At 41.6% G+C, this 21,192-nt stretch overlaps 1 protein-coding gene across 2 annotated transcripts in view; it reads left to right on the plus strand.

Moving 5' to 3' along the window:
* fat4 (FAT atypical cadherin 4) overlaps positions 1–21,192 on the plus strand; it is a 99,483-nt gene that overhangs the window by 39,075 nt on the left and 39,216 nt on the right. For both annotated transcript variants that reach the window (XM_026183531.1, XM_026183539.1), the window contains exons 2-4: positions 12,126–12,257; positions 17,722–17,983; positions 18,608–18,958. In XM_026183531.1, coding sequence (XP_026039316.1) covers positions 12,126–12,257; positions 17,722–17,983; positions 18,608–18,958 — 745 coding nt within the window. The remainder of the gene's footprint in view (positions 1–12,125; positions 12,258–17,721; positions 17,984–18,607; positions 18,959–21,192) is intronic.

Consider the following 21,192-nt stretch of genomic DNA (forward strand, 5'->3'; position numbering starts at 1 on the left):
ATGAAGTCCTTTGTTTGAATGCTTGCTGATTGCTGGTTTCACTTCCCAAGTAAAAAGAAGAGAAGAACAGCATTGCTCTTTTGTTGTCTGAGTATTTATTTCTGTCAAATTCCCAAATACCCACAAGTCCTGTTGTCTGGGCAGTCTGTCTCTTTTTTGAGGTAAAAGTCTGGAGGATTTATTTAAAGCAGCAAGTGATAGAAATGAACAACAGAAGTCATGCGCTCTCCCTATCCTTTTTGTCTTTCCCCCGATCGACAAAATGCTTGTCAGAGCCGCAAGAAAGGTCAACTAACAAATGACACCCTTGTACTAACGTGAGCTTTTGACCCCAGAGTAACCAAGAGCTCCCACAATGCAACTTCTCAGCGGAATTAATAATAACCTCCTGACCTCGTGCTCTGACCCTCTAAACCCTAGAGAAAACCTAAAGGTGTTATGGATAATAGTAGAGACAGCTAAAACTGACGAGGAGATTGAGAAAAAGAGTCCCAGAGTATGAGGTGCTTCCTCTCACATGGGGCGTGTATGGGGCCTTTATGAGTTGACAATTAATAGCCTCTGTAGGCGTCCTGAAAGCAGAATTGAGACGAATTGTCTCTTGGCTATTCAGCTGCGTTCAAGCGTGCCGCCAGACAAAGAAAAAGAAAGAAAAAGAAAAGAAGAAAGCAATGGCTGTGAAGGCAGATTACCCATAAGGCTGTTTTTGAGACATTTCCTTTTTGTTTTCCAGACATAGGCCCTATGGGAAGACCCCATGCACTCAGACGCACACACCACCCAGAAAAGTGACCATTTCGAAAGCCAGGCATCTGCTAAAAAGGCGCCACTTTAACATAGTGATCTTTCAGCGGCTCTTCTTATTGCGAGCCGTAGCTTCAGAACTGGTGAGAGAAAACAGATCATATCGAGGCTGACGTTTGTTTGTTCGTGCCTGACGTCTAAAGGCAGAAATTATATTCACTCGTTTCGGTAGCCGCAGAGCGACATGCTATATACGTCAGTTGCTTTAACTTTACAGACGGCGAAGGCAGTGATGTTAAGGCCGGGCTGTAAATCAAGAGGAGAGTGCCTCAAATTATGTTGAACTTTAAAGGAATGAGAAGCAAGGCTCTTGCTGCATGGAGAAAGTTTTGGAGCTCATTGGTTAAAAAAGCCCCAAAAACCCAGAGGATGAAACTGGGAATTGCCACAAACAGTGGGAGATAATGAAATATGCAGGCAACATGGGAAGGCCGTTAAAGGCTTTCTTTTTTTTTGTTTTTTAATCCACTAATGATGTCTTAGAGCTCTAGAATTCGTCTTTGGCCACAGGATTTCTTCCCATGCTGCTTTGTCGTGGGGGCTGAAGCGCATACAAATGGCTTGTTAATTAAGATGGATGGTATTTCTAAAAGGCCCATCTTCATCATAATAATAGGGAGTTAAACATGTGAGGCCTTGTAAGACCTCTATAATGTGGAAGCGGAGGTATGTGTCCGGAATAAAGGGGGGAAGGGTGGCCATCACGCATGTATGAATGAGCATGTCACGGCCTCCTGTGTGATCGGTGCAGAGTCTGCATTTTCATCTGTGATTGTATCTGTGAGTGAGAAGAAGAAAAGAGAGGCAGAGCTGTCTCCAGGCCCTCCAGCCCGTTTCCATGAATGACTTCAGCAGGGGAAACTGTCCCTCATTGTCAAGTTATTTGGCAGAAGACTTTTTTTACACCACCTCATGTTAAATTCATCAACATTTCTCCGTCAATTTTTTTCCTTTTACCCCTCAGAATGTCTTCAGATCAGGTTTTCTTGCCAAGCTGTTTCCTGCTGAGGCCTAAATGACCGAGGCAGATGTATAATACACCAAAATTACATTTCATGGCAGTGAAGCAGGAATAGGAATAAGGTATTTATAGGATCAGGAATAACACGGTCAAATATGTGACGTGGAGCTGTGATTTTAAGAGCTTTATTAGTGTGGTCACTGGGCAACTGGTGGTCACTATTTTTTTAATGTTATTACATGATCTGGTCAGTAGAATCAGAATAGAGGGCAAAGGGGCCACTGTTATGGCTTTTAGCAGTCGATTTTACAGTGAGGCTGAGGCTTAAGTGGGATGAGTTACTGTGTGATATTTTTGTGTTGAAATTGTGCCTTTTTTTACAATAATCGACAGGACATGATACATTTAGCTTAATTTGGTATACAGATGACTTTTCCAGGAATTTGCGTACTTTAGCTTTAAGACCAAGAGCAGGTGGAAACACTGATATAATCAACGTATATACATTAAGAAAGGTGTTTGTTTTTTTTTAGGTCGTTTCCCGTTTTTTGGTGTTTTTTGATAGAATGCAGATGTTATGCAGCTAACAGAAGTCCTAGGTGGATGGATAAACTTGCTTGTAGTTACAATACGTAACTCCCCATAAAACCACAAATTGCCGTTTTTACATTTCAGTTTGTGTTTCCATTTTATGGTCAGCTCAGCTAACCGCTGCCCGGTTCAGGCTCCATGCGTAACACACAGACGTGAGAGCGGTGTGTGTCTTATCCAATGCTCGGTAAGAAGGAAAATCAGATTTCCCGGAGCGCTATACACTGAAAATTCCCCATATTTATCTTCAACGTACTAAATGGCGTTACATTTAAGCATCACACAAGAATAGAAACATCTAAGACCATCAAAATGTGAAACCTAAACGTCCGCCCATTGTTCCAAATTATCACTTAAGCTACCATGTTATTTTTCATTTAATCAGCAGGACCTTGGGTGGCAGTCAGGCTTCCTCCTGGAGCACAGGTCAGCCACAAGTTGACTACTAGAGCTCCCCCACATTCACACACACACACAAATATATCCACTCTACCTACCCCCACTCTGCTGCTCCTCTGCACTAATGTTTTCAGGGCTTTTTCACATAAACAGGGGCTGCAGGGGGTGCCTGCAGCTTTTCACACAACAATCCAAGTCCTGTTTTGGATTAAAGCCGGTTTCTACACCACCGCTCACATAGACACGCACAAAACCATATGTGTACTTATATTCCTGACCCTTCCACTCATGCACTTTTTTGTGTTTCGTTCAGTTGATTTCTTTTTATCTTTTGTAACTTTACTTGCAAAACAGTTATTAAATATAGACCCTCTAAGTCAGTGGAGGGATACATGCTCTGTTACTAACAAACAGGTAGATGAAACGTCTGGGAGGGAAATTTCCTTTCATCTTCTTCCAACACGTCACCATGATGGAAGTCAGATCTAATGGACAGATAATCTGATCAGTCCTAAACATCATTAGCATAGGCTAATTGTTTAATTATCCTCAGAAGTAGCAGACTGCATTGGGGATGAAGGGGGAGAGTGTCATCGCAGATTTGATTTATTAATAATTAGGTCAAATCCAAACAGAGATCCTTCGTTAATGTGTTTTTTCATTCCCTCAGCTCCTGTAAATCTTATGCATTTATCAGTGGGTGACAGTAACAATGAAACTGATGCCATAATGGTCTTTAAAGCCTCGCACAGACCTTCCAGAAGTCTTGGAAACCAACGCTGGCTTTAGAGAAAGATGCCTGATATCTACTGTATGTCACTCAGATTGAGCATTTATCTGTAAAAATCTCACTACTGCGAGGTCTGTGATTACGTGCATTACTTGGAACAATTTTCCAACGGCTCCAGACATATTGAAGCAAATTTGCGTTATTAGAGAAAAATATTACTTGGTCCTTTTTTTGAGCACCGCATTGAAATAATAGTTTGTTCATCTAAAGTAAAAAATGTACAAGAGCCTTTACTGAAGAACCTTCCCATTAGGTGTGTTAAGTAGTTTATGTAGTAGTTTGTAGGCCCTGTTTTTGATGTTCTAAGTGATCCATTTGGCACACACTCTGTCTTCATTACTGTTAAAGAATTTAATCTGTGGCAAAGCATTTGACTTTACTGCAGCTACAGTACGGGATGAAACATGAAGCTTTGTTTTTCCATTATTTTAAATCAGTTTATGGATTACAAGCTCATCCACAGGCTGGGAAATATTCTCAAATCTCTTACCCTTTGCAAAAATGTGCTGTCATTAGGAGCATTTTTAAACAAAGCAGTATGTTAACCCTTAAGAAGTAAACAGTAGGACTAGATGCATTATTTTGCTCTGAAACATAGTGCAAAGTATCCAGAAATGATACTGAGGCTGATGAAAAAGTCACTGGTCACAAGTCGTTTTCTATTAAGCTTTAGGCACGTTGAGCCATTTCTACAATAATTAATGGCTTTTTTTTTTTACAGAAATCAGTCCCAGAAATGGTTAAAAATCTGAACATAGTTGTGTTTTTGATCTATTTTAGGGGTAACAAAGTGCTGTGTTTCTCATTTGCTCTGCTTTCCATGGTCTGCACGGCTTGAATGCCGTGATTGGAAGTAATTGTAGCGAGAGCGAGTGAGAGTGATAAGGCCATAGACTCACGCAGAGTCAGTGGCACCAACACCGAGACAGGCGGCCATTATGGTCTCCTTCCATTTTTAAGAACTCCTTCAAAAAGACAGACAACTGATAAAAACAAAATACATTTCTTCTCTTATATCTTCAAAGCATACTTCTCACAAATAGGCTAATTATTTTGTTTTTTAACTTTCATCTCACCAGAAGGAGAAAATGCTTGTTTTGATGTTCTTCTAACCTTTTAATCCATGGATACAGAACGCGCTGCAGTTAATAGGCTATGGTAATTTCAGCGATGGCTTTGAATTGTACTCCAGCTTCAAGGAGAGCGAAATCTTGTCTCTACTCTGATCTTGCGCAAGGTCTAATTAAACTTTCCATCTAACTCTCCCAGGTAGGAATAATGGAGAAAGAGTTATGGCTGTTTATAGTGAAGAAGAACCCCTGTATGCGCTGCTCGCAGCCGGATACAAGACCATTAAAAATAGCAATCCATCACAATTTTTTTTCACTCTGCTGTGTGCAAAGATGGCCCAGAGCCTGGGTGAAACAATACGCTGGCCCACATGACCTGGAAGGTTATTTGTTCTGTTGGATTATACAGTATATTCCGCTCGAAACACTTGGAGGGAACCTCATTTGGCAAGAGTTCGCAGGGGGCTTGAAGAGGCCTGCTGTAGACAAACAATCTTTTAACAGTTGGTGAAGTGGTCCACCGAGAGCAGAGTGATCCCTTTTATTAAAACCACTTGTCCAACATCGTCTCTCCCCTTGTTGGTTGCTTATGGCCGAGGTGCTCTCTGATCATTTGCAGACTCTCCTGGGTTTTTTTGTGTTGTTTTGTCTCTCATTTTATTCCTTAGTGTTGTTCTTTTTTCTTTTTTTCATGGGACTGCAGAAAATTTTAGGGGGGACTTGAGGGGGATATGATCGTATCCTGACTTTTCCCTTACACTGTGCGTTGAGGTTTGGCTGACATCCAGCTTTGTCTGCTTTTTCCCGGGCACGTTCCCATCTCCAGCAAATTCCTGTCTCCAGGGCGCGCATGCACTTTGCCGAGCCTGATGACTGCGGTTGGAAGATGAATTACTCTGCAGGCCTTTGTTTGACAGATGGAGCCAGTTGCGATTGTACACGTGTTAAAGAAGCCGTACAGAAGAGCTCCATTTGACCTTGTCTTAATTATTTAGTTGTGTTTCCTTTTGTTGTTAGAAGACTGAACCACTTTTACCAATATCCTTGACCCACAGAACTCGTGACTTCTTTAGCTCCATAAATCTGGAGCCAAGAGTCTACGATGTTCGGTCTAAACAGCTGAAATAACCACAAGAAGAGCTAGAGGAGGAAGTGAAGATGAAGTGAAATAATGCTGGTCTTTGTCTGTGTGTCTCTAGAGCTGCGGGAAATGTATCATGTTGAATGTGGCCTTCTATCATTCAGGTCCTCTTTACAGTTTCTCTTTATACATAGCAGGGAATTCATCAGATGCACATGGATCATGCCATACGGTTTTCAGATTAAGTAAGGCAAACACAGACACGGGCCTGGGCTTTTTCTAGACGGTCGGTAATCCATTTCAGTTCAGAGATGACAGATTCCTTCATACAATACAGTGCCCCTTATATAGTGCAGGAAGTGTGGAGACTCCATGATTTTCCAGTATGTTGCGAGTTAGTTCGAAGTTCCTGGAAGTTTGATGCTTTGTCGAATCAGTTGTGGGAATTGTTTCAGATGTCCTTACTGACCTGCCTGGGTGTGGTTCCTCAAAGGTTTCCCAGTTAGTGGTTGGAAGGGATGTAACCTCTCAGAATATGAGAAGGCTCACTGATGACTCTTCTGCTCCTTTTTGGAAACGCAGCACTTGAAGTATTTTTCAGCTTCTGTTGAAATACTCAGCTAACCGCCACGAGCTGTACCAACCTTCAACTCTTTATAGTCCTTGCATTATACCAGCTGAAGTGTTAGATAAACAGAACCTTAGACGTCCATCACGTCGCTCTAAAGAGACAAACATCGATGGAATTCATTTTGGTTATTTATTTCTTACACGTCATCATAATCAAAGGCTTTTAGTGTCAACTCTTTTATGGCTTTGCAAAAATCTCTTTGTCCAATTTAACAGTTTCGACTCGGCCAAAAAAGCCTGAATAACTTTAACAGCGTATGATTCTGGCTCAGACTCTGTGATGAAGTGGAGTATTTTGGATTGCTTTGTGATCCCAGTTTTTAACACATTAGGCCCAAGTTGATCTTCGTGCACATCAGTGAAAAGCGGATGATGCAAAGTGGAATCGTTCAATCTCAGAGGCCGAGTATAATGAGCACGGGAAGTCGGTGCTTCCCCCAACCCTTGACCCCAAGTCGTCAACAGCATCTAATGAGACATTTAATCATTTTGAAATGATTATTTCCAGCAGGAGGCGCACCCAGCTCCAGCAATTTTTTCTACTTTTTTTAACGATCAGATGATCTCAACATTTACAGGCCAACTGTTGCATCAGTTGCACTCAGAGGTCACATTTTTTTCAGCGAGGTTGGAAGAAACGTTTGTGCTAATGATGTGAAGTTCACCCTTTTCACTCAGAGGTTCGTGGCGTTCAGTGGAGCAAGCATGCACTGCATTACTCATTTTTAATGCACACCATTGCTCACTTAATTATCAGACTCTCTACTAGTTATTAAAAACAACTGAGTCGCTAACTGACAAAATGTGTGTGCAGTGTACATGGGACCGGACTCAAATAATACATCTTTTGCTTCTACATTAAATCTCCCCTCTGCCTGTGTCTGACTGTCTGCAGTGGACCTGGCAAGAGAGCAAGTATGAGATTTTTTAAGTGGGAAACATATGAAAACCTGTGCAACTTCCACTTTTTAGATGTGGTGAAAATGGCATTCAAGGACGCAGGTGATATATATATATTTTTTTCCAGCTGTAACCACAACTGGTTCCTTCTCATTGTGGAAAATAAAATGTGGTGGAATCGAAGACGTGTTCTGGTATATGCTGTTACGCTTGAACTGAATTCCTTTACTTTGATATTGCTTTTAATCTACGAGCAAGTATTTCTAAAGATGGATAAATGTGGAGTGTTGGTACCTGGAGGCAGCCTCTCGTGTTGAGAAACTGAAGCAATATGGAACTGCAGCCAGAAGCTGCAGTTCCTTGTATTTCCACTTTATGTCACGCTCCAAAAGTCAATCGACCCCCACTATGTTAAAATTCCCAAATGTACAGCAGAAATAAGCATGTCTACAACCTTATGCCAAAAGCAGTTTGGGTTTCTATGGCTGTTTTATCTCTTTATAGTAACTGTATAGGGGTTGAAGTTTTTTCTTATAAATGACTGATTAGAATTTATTAAGACCCAAAGTTAGGGCCTTTTTAGCTACTGGGTGTTTGTTAGGCTTCACCTATTAGGCAGCTATATGGTAAGATTCACTTACAAGCCATCCAAGTTGTTGATTTTATGCATTTTTGATATATTGCTTTGCAATAGTTTTTAGTTTTAGTGTAAAGTGGTCATGAGCAATAGTTTTCTAGACTTTCTGAAAGAAAACACTTGCAGTGGAAATCTACCAGTCATGGATTTGCCTCGCCACAGTGCGGACCTCAACATTATTGAAGCAGTGTGCTATCATGTTGACAGAGAACAGGACAAAAAAACACCCAAAAAAGGCTTTGAATATCCTACTTAAGGACTACTTAAAGAAATTACAAGAAAGTTTAGGCTGTGTTGAAGAATAAAGGTGGTCACTCCAAATATTGACTTTAAAGCTCATCAGAATTGTACAAACTCTGTTTCCATGTATGTACCCACATGCTTCAATAAATCTCTGCACCTTTTTCCCATTTTCGTAGCAAAATGTAAAGAAATGAGGTGTGGCTCAAGATTTTTGCACAATACTGTGCAGATTTTATTTGTGATGATTTTTAAAGTTTCAGTTCATCATCTTTAATCGTCCCCAGTGTTCTGTATTGGTAGAAAGAGTAATGTTATATTGTAACAGGGACATTTGTACTAGAAATACACATTGCTTTTGAAATACTGAAATATATCATTTTAAAGCTCTAAGAAAAGCAAATTTGACAGTTCCTTCACTCGATCTGTGTTGGACTCGCAATCAAAACAGAGGTCGGTGAGAAAAACGTCTCTTGTGGTTTAAGGTGAACTTACTCTTTAAATTTCAACTTTATGCGCAAGAAAAGAGATTTGATTACATAACATGAGCTCAGACATCTAAATTTTTCCACCTGTCATTTCTGCATGCATCATACAAGCTCTGGGAATTTTAGATGAATTTATCACTCCTGAGCTCTGGTCTCAGGCTCTCGGACAAATACTTTCCATAACTTACGGTCTTATAATCGACAGCACTCAGGAACCGCTTGACACCTGAATCATTCATACCTCTCCATAAATAATAAAACTCTGGCAGCCAGTTAGCAGCACCTGCAACTTGAAACAGTAGTTCGTGAAACACAATCTTTGCCTTGTAAACTAATGTGTTTCACCTGCCTGGGCCACGGCATCTGGGTTAACCGCCTGCTCGCCATGAGCAGCAGACAGGTAGAGGGAACAAAACCTCTCTTCCTGCCTCTCTCAGCCTCCCTCTCCTGACCTCGCTTCCTCTTCCTCCGATGAATTTTTCACCAGAGCGCTTTGATATGTTGCTGTCCCGTGGGAGCCTGGGTAATGCAAACTGGAAGCATAAGGCGTAATTATTTCTCAAAACTGCACTTCTACCCTAATTAGTTCACTCCTCAGAAGTGGGCCTTGCATTATTTACACATCAAGGGGACACACAGGGTTGGAGATAAATATTCATTGTTTGTTGACTTTGCCCCGGTCCCTCGGCTCGGGCGCAAGTTGAGTCGAGAGCCGCTGTCATTGTGGTTGTTTATGAGACTTCTGTATTGCCGGTGCCCGGGACATAATCTGTCTTGTTCTTCTGTAATTATCTCCACTCATGCAGACAGACAGACACCAACTCAGAGTGGGTTTAATAAGTGGACAGCATCCTGGCATCCAGGCAGTGTTAAGCGACTGGATTCATTCTAATTGTGACCTTGCTCAGACTTGCCCTCGCGGTGTCACATTAGTGAACAGCAGAAGAGTATTTTATTCAGTCAGGCTGTGACACTATTTCAGCCATATCCCCCATCAGGCTTTTTGTTCTGGGTCAACTTTAATTAAACTTTTCCCAAAAGGCGTCAGTGGCAGCTGTTATGAAGCGCTTCCTGTTTCTGTTGGTTGCAAAGCAGATTTGTGGGACATGTGAAGGCCGCTTTTCCTGTAAATAGCCCAGTATGAATAGACCGCTGTGTTTAAGCCCCCCACCTCTGTGGTCATACGGCCTTGAGGCCTGTTGTCTGCTCTATAAATGCCCACTGGGAAACTCTTGTTACCTCAAAAAAAAAAAAAAATGCGGCACCCACTGTAGACTTTTAACAACTGTTCTTTTCCCATTTCTTTATATCATCTCAGTAATGCCTCGCTGCGTGCGCGTGTGTGTTACAGTGATGCCTGGCACAAGAATTACCATAATCACTGTCAACATTAATGGAGATCCTATCACTGGAGAATTTAAACACGGCTTTTCCATATTTATAGAAGCAATAAACAGAGAATGCGCAGCAAAATGTCTGTTATGATTCAAAAGCGAGCCATGTTTACTGGCTTTGAAATGCATATTTGGGTTAGTAGATGAGGTGGAAGGGATAGCAGTTTAAGTTGTGGGATGCGAGTGGAAATGTAATATCACCACGCTAGACGCAGAACATCTGAAGCCATAAATGTGTCACTCTCACTGTCTCCAGGGTTCCCACTTTCCCCCTCAGACGGGGTCATGTGACTGCTCATACTGTGCTCCTATACCATAGATGGCCTGCATTTGTATAGCGCTTTTCTAGTCCATAGAAAAGCGCTATACAAATGCAGCGCTTTACACTACATTCAGTCATTCACACACACATTCACACACTGGTGATAGCAAGCTACATTGTAGCCACAGCTGCCCTGGGGCACACTGACAGAGGCGAGGCTGCCGGACACAGGCGCCACCGGGCCCTCTGACCACCACCAGTAGGCAAACACGGGGTTAGTATCTTGCCCAAGGATATTTGGCATGCAGCCAGGATGCAGCCTGGGATCGAACCACCGACCTTCTGATTAGTGGCTGACCTGCTCTGCCACCTGAGCTACAGCCACCCATGGTTGAAAGCAAAGCAGTAAACTTATTTAATAATAATAATAATAATAATAATGGATACTTTATTGATCCCCATGGGGAAATTACTTGTTTTTCTCTGCATTTGACCCATTCACTCAGTGAAGCAGTGGGCAGCCCACTAAGCAGGCGCCCGGGGAGCAGTGTGTAGGGACGGTACCTTGCTCAGGGGTACCTCAGGGTAGCCGTTAAGTGGATTCGAACCGCCGACCTTCCGATCATGGGGCGACCACTTTACCTACTGAGCTATCCCTGCCCCATTTAGATGCACAAACCACTGAAAATCCATAATGTGCATGTCTGTTGCTTCTACCTTGTTGGATTTCATTCAGTTTTTTTTGTAAGAAGACCTGGCTCACGGTTAGCATTCTAAATTATCGATGGAGTACCGATTGCTTCTTTATCATCTGCGTTAAGCTTTATCAGTGCGCGTGCTGGCTAAGTTGAGCATAAAAGATCATCAATTCAAGAGTTCCTTTACTATGAACAAACAACTTGTCCAATCAAAAGCACAACAACAAACATTCTTGAAAGGGACGTCCACACATGGAGTATTAGCTGCAAGCCGGGATGGTGGCGGAGGGTTCTCCACGTGTGGTCACAGAACGTTTGTGCTCCACATGGTCTTGAGTGAATGAGCAAAAGCCAACGGACGCTTTGATTCACTTGAAATCGTATAATTTCTATAAACAACTGATCTAATCATAGGTTTCACTCTTCCCACTGTCGCATCTGTATTAGATTTAATTTATTAGAACAAGTATTTCAGTGTGGGGGGGCAAAGTTTTTCCACATGGGGGGTCCGTGGTCTACTGTAATGTGTGTTTATTTTGGTTTGTAAGACTTGAAAGTGAAAATCCCTGCGCTGCAGTTAGTTTGCTCTACTGTTACATTTGCTGCGCGTCTCTGCGGAAAAGAGCCTCAAGTCAATTTGTAAATGATACAGTTTCCATGAGCTCCAGTGACAGTGGGGTATATGAGGTCTACCATAGACCCACAATGCACTTCTCTAGATATGTTGGTTTACAGAAGCTTATCGTGGGTTGGTGTCGCACCTAAAGCAGCACCAACTTTCAGAAATTCACTTTTTCTTTGAACTATATTTATCATCACATTTTTATAGAGCATTCACTCTCGAGCAGTTATATAGTTCTGTCAGTTTAAGATGTGACTTGTTCTGTTAGTAGATCGAAAAATACACGAACTTTGGATGGGAGAAAAATTCAGGCTTTCTTGTTTGCAAGCTTTCACGGCAAGACTCGCAGCTGATAATTTCACACTTTTTCCTCTCTATACCCCGTGGAGCCAGAAAATGATAAATTTCCCTGCTAGTGCAGCTTCTTCATCTTCTGAAACCCGAGACGACTCAGACGGGGTTTTTTTCTTTACAGCGATCTCAACAGCTGTTGCAGACAGACTGTAACAGGTTGGCAGTACTTTAATGGAAAGTGTGCTGTTTATTCTTCCTCCACAGGTGGAGATCACGCTGCAGGATGTCAACGACAACCCGCCCGTTTTCCCTAATGACATTCTTGACGTGACCATCGAGGAAAACGTTGGAGATGGCTTCAAGATAATGCAGCTAACAGCCACGGATGCGGACGAGGTAATGGCTCGGTGTCTTTGTGCTTTTCTTTGCCCGTTTTCCACTTCACCGCTTTCGGAATAGATATCCTGGAAGCGATTTGAATTAAAAACGTGCTCTAAATTTTTGTTCCTACAGTGTCAAAACCACTAAAAATTCAAATGTTTTTTAAACATCGTTGTCAGTTGACCATTTTCATACCAAAATTGCAAATATTCAAGGCAAAAAGAAATGGAAACAGTCTAGACTGCATGTCCCTGATTGATTATGATTGTGAATTCATTATTATTCTGATAAGGGTAGTATTTATTTTTACAGCAGTTCTTAATTTTACAGTCGCTGTCATTGGCAATAAAAGTCATAACCTGGTATATGGAAAATCTCAGCAGTATATTACCTCAGGATTAAAAAAACATTATTGTCAATTTTCTGGGTTTTTGCTGTGATTTAAAGATGTTGCCTTTAGCTGTGGGAAATTGTAATTTTTACTATCATCTATAGATATTGCTAATTATTTGATTAAATTTCATTAAAAATAGGGAATTGCCTGTTGTAGAGTACAGCGTTAGTTGAGTTCAAGGTCAGATGTGCACGTGCTCGCGACTCCACACAGTGACACAAAGCAGCCAAGACAGTTTGGGAAAGCACCATCCTTGCCTGCCTCAACTCTTACGCACTACCACAAAAGCATAAATCACCGCTTTGTAGCAATTAATGTGCTTTCCCCTAAGACACACGCACATTTAGAGTCTGCTCATTTTCACCCTTAAATGTTGATGTTATCTGAGATGTCTTGAGTCCGCTGGTGTCGCAGAAACATCGATTGATTCTTCGTCCTGTCATCCTGATAGTCCCTCCGCGGTCCCCGTAGTTCACATTACATCAGCAGTATCACTCTGAATTAGTCAAAGGCTCCATCTTTGGCTGCTTTCGGCAGGATACGGACATTAAATCCTGCCGCGAGCAAAAAGCAGGCCCTGCCGGCATCTCAAAGGTCTGCGGTCCCTCGCCAAAGCCAAAGGACACAGTTGAAGTGAGTGGAAAGACTCGGGCCATAGAGGGGCGAGAGATTAGAACGCAGGAATATGGACTCAGATTTAATGTTAACTTATGAGGCCACACGTTTTTATTGCACAGCTGTTACCTCGCTCCCATCTCTTTGCTCTGAATGTGAGAAAAGTCATACAAAGTCCCACTTTATGCCATTTCTCTTTTGTCAGAATACTATATTGACTGTAAATCTCGGACCTGGAGGCAAGTCAGTCTTTTCAGTAGGGGGATTTAAGGACTTTATTTGATTATTTTCTTTTTTCAGTTCCAAACTATTCACAGTTTTGATCTTGAAAGGCTTAGCATATGGTATTGAAATCAAATTGTGCAGTTGTTCACTTTTTCCACATATCTGAAGTTAAGAGAAGCTTGACCTGTGGTGCTTAGGCTGAAATCGAAGGCTTTTCGGTAATTTGTAGAAAATTAAGAGTTCATTCTTACAAGCACGCATATGCATATGAGCCGTGCTTGAATTACCCACCTAAAGAACTTGAATTCAAGAGAAGTCACATTTCGCTTCCAAGCAGGGATTCAAATGAAAAAAAGAAGCACTTAAAGAGAATGTAGAGGAGCCTTTTTAGGAATTACAGATTCTAGTGATGTTTACTCCAAACTTCAGCGCTGCCATGAATAGGCTGCTAAATAGAAGCCTGTGCTTCATTCCAGCTCTCACTCAGAGCCAGATATGAGGCCAGCCAAGCTTTTGCCCACATCCTTACGCAGGAAACTTAAGTTGCGCTGACACTAAGCGTACGGAACGCATTGGAGCTCTTGTTGAGAAAGCCACATGTGTGAGCCAGCGCAGAGTAGCCAAGAGTGCAAGCTGTTGGCCAGCTGACGGGCTGAATTCAGACATCATAATGATCCCATCCAATTTAACAGCGCTACATGTGGGATTCATGTGTGAGGGTATTAAAATGCTGTTTCTACCCATCCGCTTTTCACTGTGCCCATTTCCACCCCAAAAAAGGAGGAGGGGATTGCAGTGGGGTTGAAAGGAAATCAATATAAAACGCTGCTCTTTTGTGTAATGCAAGTTAGGCCTCTCTGAGAATGTTTCTCACCTCATTTAAAAGAAATATGCAGCCATTTGTGCTTTTGGAGAGACTGTGAGCATTTTATTAGAATTCTGACCTTATGTGGAAAATATGTCACAGGTAAAAAAAAAAAAGAAAAAAACTTTATTAATGAAGAAAAATGCAACAATAGGGGTTTTAGGAGAGATCCCTGCAAGGAAGCACAGGCTCCAAGTGAACAGTAATGCATTCCAGAGGCCTAAAAACCCACAACAAGGAGATTTCTGGCTATTTTGCACACTTGTAGAATGGATTTACACACCAGCAGCACAGACTGTTGGGTCATCCTTACCTCTCTGTATCTGTAGCTGTTAGTGACAACACATTGCTTGTTTTCCAAGAGTCTATGTTATGATTGGCTTGCTGTCTTGGTGCTGTTGCATACAGGAAGCTTGCTATCCCCACCGGCGCTGTCTGCTTCGCACCTCTCGCTTCTCATAGGAACTGCGTGCTCCCAAAAGCCACTCATCTACTAAATGAGTTTCCTTCTGCCCCTGCCTGGTGCGCTTCGCTCCCTGGAATGCTGCTGTTTAATTGGCCAGCCTTCGTTTTTTTTTTTTTTCCTTTTCCTCCGAACAACCCTCCGTGTCTTTGGAGAGCCGTAAAGTAGTCAGACTCTTGAGTGGAGGTCAAGAGGGCGAACAGTGTCGATGTGAGTGTGTTTGAGTGCGTGTAAAGATTTTACGAAAAGAGAAAGACATGGGATTGTTCAGCAGAATCAAACAGTTTTAAAAGAGAATAAACCTATTTTTAAATGCATGTGTTTATAGTTTTTGTTGGTATGTGTGTGTGTTGGACTGAAGCCTAGATGGACCCCCATCTCGGCCTCTCCCACCTTCCTTGCTCTGCCTTTGAACCCTATCAGAAAATTAATTGGCAAACCATGGTGTTGGGTTCCGGACTGCGGCCCAGGTGGCTAATGAGGTTGCCAGATCTGGAGCCACTGATTGATGACAGCAGGGTCCTTCGATGAGCAGAACCTCACTCCGTCCTCCTCATCGCCCCCATTTTTTATTGGGCCTGGATCTCAGACCAAGTCTGGTAATGCAATGAGAGACGAGGTCAATAAGACGTCAATAAGAGTTTTTATCTATCATAAAAAACAGGCCATGGGAAAGAGATAAGAGCAAGTAAGAGAAGTTAGCCCTGTGATTATATTTACTCTGTGTGTTAACTGTCTGCTTTTAGGCACAAGGCCTAAAAGCAGACAGTTAAAAAATAAAAAGTTAGACAAGGGAAGAGAATATTTTATAGTTTCTTGTGTTTTTCTTCTGTCAGACATGGCCAAACAGTAAAATCTCCTCTACATTCACTTAAAGTTTTTAACCTTTCAGAGTTCACTGATTTAATGACAGGATCACTTTAAAGAATCCTACAGTAAAACATTACATTTGCATTTGACTATGTACTATATGTATAAATAGTTTGTTCAATCCCACATGCATTTTAACAGTGAGCCATTTAAACTGTGATTACCTTTCAAATGTCTTTCAACATCAAAAAGTAAATAACAAGTTCCAGAATTCTTAAATCAATTGAGGGATACAATCAATAAGATGTGGCTCTGTGGTGTAGAGGGGAACACACATATCAAATCCGGTTTGATTCCAGGAGGAGAGATGGACTCATGTATTCCTAGTGCCAGTCCCAAGCCCTGGATAAATGGGAGGGTTGCCTCAGGGAGTGCATCCAGCATAAAATCTGTCCCAAATTAAGCATGCAGATCCATTCCCTGTGGTTTCCCCTTGAGAAATAAGGGAGCAGCTATTTTCTTACACATGCAATTATATGCATTATAATACTGTAATTGAAACCAGTTAATGAAATAAACAGTTATAAATAAATATTGTTCATATTAACAAATGCAAGTTCACTATCTGTTCAATAGATTTGGAAACGTTAAAAACCAAAACAGTGATCTGATCGACTTGAAATTCTTTAGTTTTACAAAAATATTTGTCTGAAGACTGCTTTACTGCCAAAGAGAGGTTGAATCTGTAAAACATGGAGGAGCTTTATACCACAACGGCCAACTAACACATCATTCTCCAGCTGATTTTACCATGAAGCACCGCTGCGTACATACAGTTTATTTCAACACAGCTTATTCACTTAGGCAGTAAATGTGTCAATACGCATATAAAAACCAGCTTAATGCAGCACTTCTACCCTATAAGCCTTTCCATTGTTCCAAGGGGATCAAAAAGCATCACACAAACATCAGGCATAGCTGAAAGAGTCTCTTTTAGCTTAGCTCTTAACCAACTGTAACCGGAGCCCTCGCTTCATCTCGCTGAGCAGCAGTAGCTTTTTGATGTTGCTTTTGCTTTTTTGGCAGAAGACACAGAGTGAGACAGTTGTCTGATCTCCTATTGTCCCCAGCACAAATGTAAACGTCAAGCTCTGTCGTCAGCCTCATTCACAGGTCATAGTGCATTCAGTCCCCGTCTCTGATTCCAAAGCCTCTCGCTATAGTGATCGCATGTGTTATGGCGCTTGTACTTGTCCGATGTAATAGATGATCTATTAGTTGCATTTATAGACGAACACTATACCCCCCAAAAGTTCAAAGAGGAAGCGCAAGTCTCTCGTGAATATCACCACTCAGCTCTTGTGTTTCTTCGTATTTTTTTCTGACTCGTTTGACCTATAATCGTAAAAAAGGCCATTTAGGTTTATCAGCTTTCCAAAAATCTATTATTCCGTGTCATTTATGCTTATAAAGGGGTCCTCTGTGTTGTTCAGCAATGTTGCCTTCGTCCAAGAAAACCTGTTCCTTCTGTCTACACTGCTAGACATTTTCTCTTAACATAAAATCTTAATGGTAAAGCAACAATATTAAGGTCCTGATAAGATGGGTGGATTTCTCATTAGCATGCTCAAAGCTTGTTTGTTTGTGAAGGTCAGTGAGATGTAATCCCTTCAATTCAGTGTTTTCCCACTTGTGCTTTATTTGGTGTCACTATCTTGATCTGTGATCTTCTTCATGGCCTTTTTGAAATCACAAGACTCCACTTTATGGACTGTCTCTGTGGAAAAAGGCCATGTTAGGGGTTTCATTCATGCTAGACAAGCAGATATTTTGTCCTAGAGACATGGCATGCTAACATGTAATAAACAATCTAATTTCCTAGTAGATAGATTTGCTTTGATGCCTGATGGTCTTCCTCCTGTATCTGAAGAACTTAAATTTCAATCATGGTTCAGCACAACAAATCAAACTGTTTTTATAAATCCTCACTTGCAAGTAATGAGTTTGGGTTTACTAGGAACCCAACAAGGAAAAATCATATTGGAGTGAAATAGATGACTCTATCCCAACTTGTTGTTTGGTGTTATCGCATTCTTTTTAACCTCAGGGTCCCAATGCTCTTGTGACGTACACGATCATCAGTGGGGCAGATGACAGCTTCCGTATCGACCCTGAATCCGGAGATCTCATCGCCACCAAGAAACTAGACCGGGAGAGACGTTCAAAATATTCCCTCCTGGTGCGTGCAGACGATGGAAAGCAGTCATCTGACATGACGCTGAACATCACCGTCAAGGACGTGAACGACCACACACCAAAGTTCTCCCGTGCAACGTACTCATTTGATATCCCTGAAGACATGGCGCCCGGTAAGATGTCTTTAAAGATTCAAGATTGCAAAGGCAGACAAGCAATGTTTGATCTCATTCAAAAGCCCTTCAGACTAGACTTCTCTGTTAAGCTCATCAGTTACAAATTATTGGGGGTAAATTCTTTGTAGTATTTTTTTTTCCTGTGCATCTTCCTTCAGGGGGAAATCATGAGTTTAATGGGTCAAAGTGACAGTAACTGATATTTGATTTATATGGAAATCTATCAGCAACAAGCAGGATTTACTACAGTACTGACAGTTCTCTGGCCTCGCGTCCTCACTCCTTTCTCCACTTAACTCTCAAGAAAAAGACGCATAACTTTGGTAATCAAAGATTAATGAGGGTGTCATTTAGAAATGTTTCATGTAAAGCTCTAATAAAACACTTAATGATTAGCTGTGTGCTCAGCCTCAGCTGTAAGCTGAAAACATCAGCGACTGCTTTTAGTCCAAAGCAGAACAGGCCAAGACATTAAAAAATCATCAGTTATTTTAGCAACTGGCGCAGCAATAACTGAGTCACTGGTATTAATAAACCTCTCTCTAACCCCCTGCAGTTAGTTTTTTTTCGAAAGGGCCATAAAGAACTTCTCGCCTCTGTGTTACAACTCGTGTCTCACAGGCTCCATCGTGGCAGCAATCCTGGCCAGCGACTCTGACTCAGGGGTGAATGGAGAGGTCACCTACTCGCTGGAGGAAGACGACGAGGACGAGACGTTTCTCCTGAACCCCGTGACGGGATTTTTCAACGTGACACGTCTGCTAGACTACGAGACTCAGCAGTACTATATTCTGACAGCGAAGGCTCAGGATGGTGGGGGGCAGGCCAGCACAGTCAGAGTGTACTTCAATGTGTTGGATGTAAATGACAACGCGCCTGTTTTTAACACTACTGCGTACAGCACGTCTGTCTCTGAGATTTTGCCGCCTGGATCCAGTATCATCACCGTGGGAGCCACTGATGCTGATGATGGTATGTATATATAAGAATTTACATAGGATATGGTAATGTGCTAACACCTGACTAGTACTTTTGAGCTCATCCAACCACAGGACCAGCATATCAGTCTGAGCAGGTTCACATGAGCACAAATGTGAATGAGTCTGGAGATGTTATGATGAGCACTGCAGTATGTTGCCAGCGTGACTGGTTTGGTAGTGGGTCAGTGAAGGTGCCCTTCAGACCTCCACATGCTAGCCAACAGTACCCTGACTTTTGTTAGGTAGTAGGACAAAGTCCCAGTGTCAGACATTATACTGGTGCAGTGGGTTCCTCCTGGTGCAGGATAATATCTGGTGGCCAGAGTATCTAGGCAATGGTGAAGGATGATGAAGGCATTGATCCCAGTGACTGGCCCTCACGTTCCCCAGACCTGAATCCAACAAGCACCTGAGGACACATTACTGAGCAACATTATGACAGAACTTGGATGAACCTGCGATTTCAATATTTAACCTTGACTTTGGCTGTGATTTTGAGTCTAGGTCTCAAAGGGTTGATGATTTTTTCTCCCCTGATTGTTGGTATGTCGTTCAATATTTGGAAAAAAATGATAAGATTTACATCAGTAAAGATTCTTTCGTTTGTCAAATCAAGGTGTGATTTAAGTATTAATTTTACATATACTTGTATATATAGTGGAGTGTATATATAAACACATACGCTGCTCACGTCATTGTGTGTAACCATATTAAATATGACAAAAGGGCAGGGATACCTCAGTAGGTAGAGTGGTGGTCCCCTTCTAAAATAAGCAATGTGGAATTTTCCCATGCTTTGATATATAGTGTTTATAATTATATATTTTTTTTCATTTCTTGTAAGCTTAGTTTCGTATTAAACATCACTTATCAGACAAAATGAGAAATACTAGTGCAGCTGTGGCACTGATTTCACTCTATGCAACAGTTCAGATGACTTAAAACTGATATGCCACTAAATGTTTTGCTACATTTGGAACTATTTGGCACTTGTTGAAGATAAATATGTCTGAAGATGAGCCTTTTTTAACTGTACTTGAAAACACAGTCGTCAAGTTAAGTCCTGGAAGTATTCCGGTGATGTCAGTGTACTTAAAAACGCTGCTCAGTGGGCATGTTTAAAGCAGTAATGTACTCTCATCGTATAAATCAAGTGTGAGCTAGCCTTAGTAGATTAATTTAACAGAGGCCTGTCACTTTGTTATGACAGCTGGTTACACAGAAGCTCTCAAGCCTACATTTTATTTTTCGTTTTTATTTTGAGTCGCACATAATTGATTTGATGAAATACAACATCTTCACCATGTGATTAAGCGGCTGGAGTTATTTCTGCGTTTCAGGTGGTGGGTTTCATGTCTGTGAAGAAGCGTGTGGTATTTGAACGGCCACCGCTACTCTCCTCTGCTGTAATTATCGCTTCACCCGGGCCTAATGTGGTTATTGTGACCTACATTCCTGGGAAATATGCTGCCTAGTTCTCAACCAAAGTCTGGCTTCTTTCTCCACTGTCCACATAATCTGACCACGTCGTCCTCTCAGATATATAGCTGCCGCTCTGCACTGTCAAAACAAAACACCGCCATTGTTAGCGCTTCCTAAGCCCTGACCCCTGACCCCCAGACTTTGGCTCTAGACAGCGTAGCCAAAACTCAGATAGAAGTAGCACTCAAGCTTTTGATAAGAGATTACTTGTAAACTGTAAATGCACACAAGAGTGTGGGAAGGTGGCGGCGTTTTCCGCATGAATACCCTGTTGAGTTGAATTACAGATGCTCAATTTAAGCTTGTTTTAACCCCCACTTCCAGAGCGGTTGTACAGATTAGGCCAGATTTCAAGGTTGGATAGTTTAGTGCATCCATCCATTCATTCACAGACATTGTAGTTATGTCGCTTAAAATAAATATTTCAGTTCAGAGGGATTTTCCAAAACTATCAGTTGAGGAAGTGGTTACAGTGGTATTTCTTTCTGATAGCAATCTGTCATTTTACATGAATAGATTGTCTACTCGGATGATAAGAGTAGCACAGAGCTGTTGCACATGCACAATTTGTGGAAATGGAAGTTGATAATGTATATAAGTGCCTAATTCAAAAACATGGAGAATATCTAACAGTTATATCTAGAACAATGGATGTCAGTCAGAGTTATCAGTATTTGACCTCCACCATGCTGTCCTTTCTGTTCAAGGCCACATCAAATAATTTCATTTAAACTCAATTTAAAA

Source organism: Astatotilapia calliptera, chromosome 2, assembly GCF_900246225.1.
Source record: "Astatotilapia calliptera chromosome 2, fAstCal1.2, whole genome shotgun sequence".
Taxonomy (NCBI): Eukaryota; Metazoa; Chordata; class Actinopteri; order Cichliformes; family Cichlidae; genus Astatotilapia; species Astatotilapia calliptera.